We start from the raw sequence: 9,862 nt of genomic DNA, 5'->3' as shown, positions 1-9,862 counted from the left end.
GTTTATTAACCTGGTTATAAGTTGTCATGCATGGTTATAAACATTTATAATAAAGAGTTTTATAAAGCCTTATAAATGCATGATAATGTCTTATGAATGTGCTCATAATGCACTATAGACAGGACCTTCATAGAAAGTGTTACCAAAAGCTGCTCTTAACACTGAGTATGAAGCGGCCCCAGCCAGTATCAGAAGTGTGCGGTCTCTGTCTCCCCCTGCAGGAGGAAGCGGTGCAGTACGGAGACCAGGACCTGCTGTCGCCGAGGAAGATGTCCGTATCAAGGATGCACTCTCTGCCCAATGACAGCTACATGTTCCGACCCGTGCGGCCCGCCAGCGCCCCCTACCCTCTGGAGGAGGTGGACCTCAGTCCCCAGCACCAGCACTCAGGTGTTTATCTGTCCAGGTCTTAAAATAATCAGAATCACTTTATATCTGGTGAAATCAATGGGCAGGAGTTTCGCATAGGGACATAATACAAGACCTCATTTTCAGTGCATTTTCAGGGGAGAGACAATGAAGAGACAGGTGAACACAGGACACAGGAGCGCCGCAAAGTCAGCTTCCTTTCGGCGCCCTGGAGCGCCAGTTTGGCCAGTTTTGGTCTATTTTTTGCACGAGCCGCCAGAGATTGTGTCAAGCCAGTCACAAGAATAGCATAGAGCATCTGATCAATTGTCAAAATACAACAAATTTCAAAATAAAACACCCGGACTGATGACTGCTTTGGCTTGGTGACCGGTGTGGAGCAAAGAACGACCAGGCGCCTGCCCGCCTGAGAATTGACGCTTTGGGATCACAGTATTCCACATCAGCATTATGGACACACAGTAGTGTTAGGCACAACGCTATAACACAACACAACGTATAAGGTCATTATAATTAAATGACAACAACCTGCTTAGCTGCATCGAGCCATTCTGATAGGAAACGCATATCGCATCATGAGAATACTTTGATTTGAATTCAACTGAATCGTACCGTATCGGAGATTAACCCAATCATATGGAATTAGTGCTATGTCATTCTGTATTGAATCGTTACATGGTTAACTGTATCGTTTTTGTATCGTATCGCAGACCATGTATCGAGATGCGTATCGTATCGTCTGAGAGGGAAAGATGCACACCCCTAGTAAGTAATATTTGGTTAGTATGGATATATGAGGAGTCTCACTGGAATAGTTTGACTTTAGAATGAGACCTTAGTGTATTCACTAGAATGTGAAGCATTGTTAAAACATTATGACTAAGGTTTTCCTAGATATTAAAGCCCCAATCCGGAATCCAGAATATCAAATATGTGAACATATCAATGAAGGATATGACATGATATAGAACCTAATATTTTTTGCAAACTCTTACATCTCTCTGGTCAAATTTGCTTAAAAACTGCAACAATACTGTATGCACACCAGCCATTGAAGGGGCATTCTAACAACATCACCACGACATCATCATGACACAGCGTATGGTAACTTGTATTGGACAGAAATATGAAAGTTAGTTTCACAATAAAACAATAAGCTAACTAATATTACTCATTTGCTTTTTCTATCTTGCGATGCCAGTCATTGCTCAGTAGCACCAGCCTCCATCACAGCTGAGATCTTCTGAGCAGTTAACTCCATCACAACTGAGATGTGCTCAGCGACCAAGTCTGACACCATGTGCATTTTAGCAATGCTTTCAGTGTTAATTGCTAATTGTTAATTGTTAATTAATCACTTTCCAGCAACGATACTGAGAGGGACAATGTAGTTTGAATGGAAATACGTTGATTATTTATTATTAATGTACTTAATTCCACTGGAATAAATGACTGTAAATCACATGGGCAAACCAAAAGAGAATTTTGGTTTGCCCAATTTTTCGCTGGTGCGTTTGTCTCCAATTCCGGCTTGGGTCTTTTACACAGATGAATAGAAGCAGAAGAATAAAGCTGCAGAGAACTATATAAGCACTGACGAGCGTTGTCTTACTGTATCTACAGTCAGATTCGAATGGCATGTTGAGAACTATGAGAAGGACTGACGAGCGTTGTCTTACTGTATCTACAGTCAGATTCTAATGGCATGTTGTGGCCAGGCTGTGGACAGGCCCGGCTCTGTCCCAAGGTACTGACTGACTGACTGACTGCAGTGGACAAGCTGTCAGCTGTGAACCTCTCCGGGCTTCACACAGGCTCATCCACTCAGCTCTGGAATGCCTGACTAATCAAATAGAACGGGTGGCTCACTTCACGGCCAAGCTGCAAAGTCAGAGAATAGTGCATTGTAAAAATGTAACAATGACAACACCAACAACAACAACAACAACAACAACAACAACAACAACAACAACAGGATATTGTTTCCTTGTATCCCTTTAAGATAAGGGTTGGGGGCATTTCAATCAGGAAAGACTAGGGAAAAAAGGGAAGTGTTTGGCAACTCTGATTGGGTAAAGAGAAAATTTGAATGAACGCTTTAGGTCTTCCTGATTGAAATACTTCACATGTTCTCTACCGAGGTTATTTTTAAGAAAGAGTGTTAGGTTTATAATCAAGTGACTTTTCAGCTTGGCCTGACAGTACCAACCCACATTTTTAAGGATCCAACTATAATTTTGCTACCATGTCTCTAATATCTTACTCTTATAACTTACCTTCTGAAACTCACTAGGATGGTTTACTGGACATGTGCGGGCAGAATCGCCAAGACACTGGCTACACATGTGGTTTCACTACAATATTTGCACTGGGATCATACATATCTGATGTTCTGAGAGCACATTGCTATTCAAACTCAAATGTGTCTGGAGTTTCTGCCCCCTCATCTCTTTACATTGTGGATGTCTGTATTATGGCTGGATATTCTGATTCTGGAAAATATGGATCACCTCCAAACCAGGCCTTAAAAATGGAATAGGATCATTTTTATTGTAACGTACCCAGAGATTGGAGGTTCAACCCCTGCAGCAGCCACTGTACATCAGCAGCCATGTGTTGTGTTGAGATGTGCTTGACAAGCAAGATGCTTGACATGCTCGCTCAATGATTTATATATATAGGGCTATCAGCGTTAACGCGTTAATCGCGCGTTAACTCAAACTCCTTTTAACGCCACTATTTTTTTTAATGCGCGATTAACGCATGCACTTTCTTTTAAGTTTGAGCCTTGGTCCGACCCATAGTTTGGGAAGTCAGGAAGCAGTAACGTTGATAGCAAGCAGAAACAAAGCTCCGTGAGCAGAAAAGGAGGAAGAAAATGGGTATATTGACAAGTTCAGCTTCAAATTGAGAAAGATGTCCTGCATTTTGGGTGAGAGAGAGAGAGAGGGAGCGCGTCAGCTCTCCCCGTCTGCCTCGTCTCTCACCGTGGCAGAGAGAGTGAGAGACAGATGGAGAACGGGGGGGGGGGGGGAACAGAGAGGGAGAGAGAGAGGCAGAGAAAGCGAGCGAGACAGACAGGCAGTGAGAGAGGGAGGGCGAGCAGACCAGAGAGAGAGACCGACGGAGAACGGGAACGCGAGAGAGAGAGATACCGAGGGAGAAAGAGAGAGGGGGGAGAGAGCATGCACGCAGCTTCTCCTGTCTGTGGCTCGAGAGATGTAGAGGATAGCACCAATTAACTTCACACAGTGCAGCCTGAGAGATGTGTATTCCCAGTAACTAGTAGCAATAATAACAATATTACCAATGGCCAAATACTTACCCATACTAATGATAATAGCTACCTATATTAATACAACAGTGCATCTTTGCACAAAGCTCTCAGGTTTAAGGTAGCCTACCTCGGTTTAAGGTAGATTTAGAACAGATTAAAAAAATGCGATTAATTTGCGATTAATCGTGATTAACTATGGAAATCATGCGATTAATCGCGATTAAATATTTTAATCGATTGACAGCCCTAATATATATATATATATATTTATTTATTTTTATTTTTATTTTTTTACATCAGCTAAATGGCAAGTCATTATTGTAGTCTTTGTTTTTGTGTTACAGTACTTGGCATTCCAGATTGGTAGTTTAGGATGATTCACATAAATTGGCAATTACATATACTAACTTTCTTCCCTCATTGCATTGTCCTTTATGTCAAACTCACCAATCCAAGCAATACACCAAACAGGTTAACACAAACAAATAAGAATAATTTGTGTTACAATTTGATCCAGGTCTGGGTTTTGTTGCAATTAAAAGGAAAGTATTAAGTGGAACCAGGATCTGATGCAGAATAGCCATAACAAGCAAACTGGCCGTACAACACTAACTCTGACACCGAGACACTGTTGTGCTGCCACTTTGCTGGTTCTGACGAGCAACTTACTTACGAATGGTTAACTATTCAGATAACACTTTATTATGATTAGAAGCAATTCTGTACTCATTAATTGAATGATCACCTCATCATTTGTTGCTCAAATAAATAAATAAAAACATTCTGTCAAAATAAAGTGTTACCTCCATCACGATTGTTTTGATCTTTTTTTTTTTTTTTTTATTCGAGATGCACGATGATATCGGCACGTCATCGGATCGGCCGATAAAGGCTTTGGCCCGAAACGAACATCTCTGCCGATATGACAGGCCGATAAAATGGAGGATGAATGATGCAGGATGAATCGTACAGTTTTGTCTGAAAGAAAATGTGACATAAATAAAAAAAGATGGCATGTTTTACATAACCTAAGTTGAAGTAGTTTTCTTATTTTGCCCATTGAATGTGTACAAACTACTGTATATGTGTGAAGTGTAAGTATGTGTGTGTGTGTGTGTGTGGTTATGCCTGACGATGCATGTGTTTCCTGCACAAACGCATGTGTTTGTATGGAGCACGCAATGGCGCAGCGTGTGCTTGTATCAAGCTTGTCTCTGTCTGTGTGGCTCCAGGCTCCGTGACCTCGGTCCACTCCCAGCCATGTGAGAGTGGCGCCCTGCTGCAGGTCCCGGGCGTCTCGCCCGCTCATCCCCGGCCTCCTCCCTCCCTCACCCTGCCTCGCATCGCCCCGCCCAGGCCTAGCCCCTCCTCACGGGCCCCGCCCAGGCCTAGCCCCTCCCCACGGGCCCCGCCCAGGCCTAGCCCCTCCCCACGGGCCCTACGCAGACAGGTAGAGAGCCCCAACCACAGTTGCACACGCACTTACACACACACATGCACAGACTATTCACCTTATGTTCAGACGCGGGGGTGGGCCAAATTCTTCCGGGTTTGTGTTAACACTTCCGCTGGTCACGGCGCGAAATACAAAAGAACGTCAGAAGAAGAGAGTTGTTTTTTTAGCGGACAGTGCAGGGGGTAAAACAAAGAACGTAGCCTACTACTTTGAGCTCGGTACACAGCAAGCAAACGGAGTATCCACTGTTAGCCAGGTCAGATAACGTTATGGTCGACAATGACGAGCACTTTCTTGTAAAACATACCTGGACTCCAACAAAGAAAGCTTCAGATGGTTTTCTCTCCTCCGAGCGCAGCTCGAGCCACTTACGTCTATAAGACCCGCAGACGTTAGCGAGAATTAACGAGCCAGTTACACATTGCGTTGCATTCTTAGACATTGCCGTTTGCTTTTATTTGGTATGTTACATACAATTGGCTAAATTATTAGTTAATTCAGAGTTAGATGATATTGGAGCAGCCTGCCTTTTTCTTTTTCTTTTTTTTTTTGCCGGAAGTCGTCACACGACCACACAACCGGGTCAAATGGGCGTGGCTACATAAGGTGAATAGACTGAGGTGATGGTGTACGTCTCCTCCTGTCAAGCATTGTCATCATATATGTAGATGATCTCTGATTGACTTGTGTGATGTGAGCAGCCATCTTTGGGTCTGGAGAAGCCACTTTTAAATTGACTGTGCAGCCTCTTTGTGTGATGATGACTTGAATTGAAAAGTAGCTTTTATATACACAAGAAAGGGATATATTTACACCTTCAGTTATGGTATAAACTTTCATTTCTTTTCCATTTTCAATCAACTTGAGTATACTTTTGTCTCTTTGTATGCCCCCATTTGTACTATAATTATACTGTGTGTGTGTGTGTGTGTGTGTGTGTGTGTGCGTGTGTGTGTGTGTGTGTGTGCGCACATTGCAGGTGGCAGTCAAACTGGATTCTGTGGAGTCGCAGAGTTGTGAGCTGCCTCCCTGCACCCCTCCTCCCCTCAGCCCGCGCCCATCCTCCGCCTCGCCCCTGCCTCCTGCCCCCTCTCCTCTCCCTCCCCCTTCCTCCTCTCCCTCCCTCCTGCCTCCCCTCGCCTCCCCTCGCCCGGCCAGCCTGCGGAGACCCAGGCCCCACTCTCATGCCTCCCTCGGTGACCCGGCGGACGAGGAGGTGTGCCACATCACCGCCTCCGCCCGGCACCGTGCGAGAGCTCCGTGCGAGGAGGCGGGGCAGGAGGGCCGAGGGAAGCCCGGCCGCAGCCACTCCCTCTCCCCCTACGCCCCCCTGCACTCTGCTCCTCCTCCTCCTCCCCCCCCACTGCCTCCCGCTTCTGCCAGGAGCACGCTCAGTCTGCTGGGGGCGGGGCTCAAGGACCGCGACTTCAGGAAGGGCTTCAGCGTGGACAACCAAGGCTTCCTGGACAAACCGCCGTCGTCGCACTTCCACCCCGACGACCAGCGGCGCCACTCCATCGAGATCTGCCTCTCCCAGGCGCTCGCTTTCGGGGACGAGCAGGGATTTAGCGAGGCGGAGCTGTGGTCAGAGAAGGCGGAGCTGTGGTCAGAGAAGGGCGCCCGGGCGTTCCCCACGAGAGTGCAGTCAGTGGGGGGTGGCCACCGCAAGAAGAAGATGAGTCCTCCCTGTATATCTATCCACCCACCGCCGGAGAGAGAGCGCCCCCCAGTGGCCTCGCCCCCGGAGCTGGCTGACTGCAGCATGATGCTGAGACGCAGGACGCCGTCCTACGATCTGAGCCCGCATGCGCTCTCCGCTGGGCACGCGCCGGACACGGCGGTGGACGCGCTCACGCCAACGCACATGGCCCTCACGCCCATCCACACGCCACTGCGGATGCACTCACCGAGCCGCACCCTGACGCCTGCGCAGTCGCTCGCGCATACGCCAACGCCCACTCACACGCACATCCCCCTCAGTCCAAACATCTTCATCCAGCCTCACTCGCCCGTCCTGCCGAGCGCCACGCCCTTCCCGCAGACGCACCCCCTCTCCACCACTGCGAGGTTCACCTTTGACCAACCGGAATCCAGATACACGAGTGGCCTGTCAGCTGGCCTATCAGACGCTGATCCAGCCACTTGCCCTCCCCCTTTTGACAACAGACTGGAAGGCGGGGCGGGATTCAGCGCAAAGAACCGCAGGACTGCCCAATGACCTTTGAGCGTTGCCTTGAGGAAGTGAAATAATTGGGTCAAAAACACCCTGAGCCTGGTCTAAAGGGGGCGTGGCCTGAGCCTGGTCTAAAGGGGGCGTGGCCTGAGCCTGGTCTAAAGGGGGCGTGGCCTGAGCCTGGTCTAAAGGGGGTGTGGCCTGAGCCTGGTCTAAAGGGGGCGTGGCCTGCATGACCTCGACAGAGACTGGTAGGATGGGAGGAAAACGAGAGAAAGAAAAGAGGGATACTGTGAGAGGTTGTTTTTAATGAAGAGAGACTTCTTCATTGCAGAGAGACGCTGGTGCAGTCCGCTCCTCGAGAAGTGGATTCCTAAACCCAGGTAGAGGACAACAGTCCAGCTGTACCAGTGAAACTGTACCCACTGTACATGGTGTGTTCGGGACTTAACGCCAACAACGCACCGGGACTAAAGCCACCTAACTCCGTAGCCAAAGTATTTTTTGACACTCTGCCCCCAACCACGCGAGCCAATCAGGAAGCAGCGTCTGGCTGACGACCTTTTGACCCCGACAGAAAGCGGTCTGTATAAATGCGTGCGTTGGGGGAGGGAATTGTGGGATATGCAACTTCAGGTTTTCTACAGGAGCTCTGCTTGCCCTTCCTCTGCTCCGCGATCACATTGATCAGAGCAGATGTGTGTGCGTGTGTGTGTGTGTGTGTGTGTGCGTGTGCGTGTGCGTGCGTGCGTGCGTGTGCGTGTGCGTGTGCGTGTGTGTGTGTGTTTTCCTGCGTGTGAGTTACAGTCAGATCTCCGTTGTCATGGACGCTGGCCATGTTGTTCTTATGCCTGCACAGACAGAGAAGGGGAGCAGGGCGGAGCTGTTCTGTATCTCCACGCAGTGTAAATAAAGGAAATATTGTATTTGGTGAGATTAAAATAGCTCTATCCATATGCACATATTTTTATAGAGATCTATAATGTTTTTTGCACACAACGGAATTTGAATTTCAAATTGCTTGTTTCCCCCCCCCCCCCTCTGTTGTTGTCCTCTTGTGAATGTACGTTTCTTTCCAAAACGCGAAAGCGTGCCGCGCACAGAAGGGGGCCGGCCCTCCTCTTAAGGGGCCGGCCGGGGAGGAGGAGGAGGAGTGGCATTTTATTTTTCTACGATGAGGAAGAAAAGGAAGAGTAAGACGAGTGCAATGTGTTTTCCGTAGCTTTGTCTCCAGTGTCTCAGTGACAGTCTTAAAACGCGGGCTCAGTGACGCAAGCTAAGTTCACTTTAAAGTGCCCCCCCCCCCCCCCCCCCACACACACACACACACACACACACACACACACACCTCTCTCGCACCTCGGAGGATGTACCTTTGACCTTTGGCCAACCATCTCCTCAAGTTCAAATCACTAGCAATGATTACAAAAGCTTGAGAAATTGATTTTTCGGCTCCATTGTGATTTTTGTTCTTGTGATATCAATATATTACAAAGTAGGAAACTGGCATTTTAACATTTAACATTTAACATTTGTGGCATCACTGAGCCTCCCTTTTAGAGCTGTTTTTTCAAGCTGCATCAGCGCTGAGACCACTTAGAGTTTCTGTACATCTAAAGACAAACCAAACTAACTAACTAAATATGTGTAGCCAGAGTGCAATAATACCTATACGATATGTGGACATTATAGTCACATCCACACTACATAACATAACAACCACACTCTTGTGTTCGTACATACTGTAGAACTACTATATATGATATAAACCCATTTTTATACGATGATTCACAGTATTTCTATCCATAGTGTTCATGCGACTGTAGTATGTAGAATGGGGGGTGGGCTGGCTGGTAGCAGTGTTTAGGTACTGTCCATTTTTTAATGGCTTTGGCCCCGCCCAGTGGGCGGTGTTACTGTAAGCAGGACAGCGACGTGCATTTCTGCTGAGTACGGGATACGCCATTCTCTACTCCTCTCACTCTGTTCACCCTTCATACAACACACAACTCATGAAACCTCTCATATTCACATAGAATCAAACCTCTCATATTCACATAGAATCAAACCTCTCATATTCACATAGAATCAAACCTCATATTCACATAGAATCAAACCTCTCATATTCACATAGAATCAAACCTCATATTCACATAGAATCAAACCTCTCATATTCACATAGAATCAAACCTCTGATATTCACATAGAATCAAACCTCTGATATTCACATAGAATCAAACCTCTGATATTCACATAGAATCAAACCTCTGATATTCACATAGAATCAAACCTCTGATATTCACATAGAATCAAACCTCTGATATTCACATAGAATCAAACCTCATATTCACATAGAATCAAACCTCTCATATTCACATAGAATCAAACCTCATATTCACATAGAATCAAACCTCTCATATTCACATAGAATCAAACCTCATATTCACATAGAATCAAACCTCTCATATTCACATAGAATCAAACCTCATATTCACATAGAATCAAACCTCTCATATTCACATAGAATCAAACCTCATATTCACATAGAATCAAACCTCATATTCACATAGAATCAAACCTCATATTC

General features: G+C 46.4%; 1 protein-coding gene across 1 annotated transcript in view; it reads left to right on the top strand.

Moving 5' to 3' along the window:
- LOC310788558 (voltage-dependent T-type calcium channel subunit alpha-1H-like) overlaps positions 1-7,320 on the top strand; it is a gene marked incomplete at both ends in the record, with an annotated part of 117,707 nt that extends 110,387 nt beyond the window's left edge. Inside the window, 3 exons of the mRNA XM_083650091.1 lie at positions 222-390; positions 4,879-5,096; positions 6,082-7,320. Of these exons, the coding sequence (XP_083506217.1) occupies positions 222-390; positions 4,879-5,096; positions 6,082-7,320 (1,626 nt within the window). The remainder of the gene's footprint in view (positions 1-221; positions 391-4,878; positions 5,097-6,081) is intronic.
- Positions 7,321-9,862: the final 2,542 nt, after the last annotated feature.

This window comes from Poromitra crassiceps (genome assembly GCF_964638095.1).
Source record: "Poromitra crassiceps genome assembly, chromosome: 13".
Classification (NCBI taxonomy): Eukaryota; Metazoa; Chordata; class Actinopteri; order Beryciformes; family Melamphaidae; genus Poromitra; species Poromitra crassiceps.
This window is presented reverse-complemented; position numbering and strand designations above follow the sequence as displayed.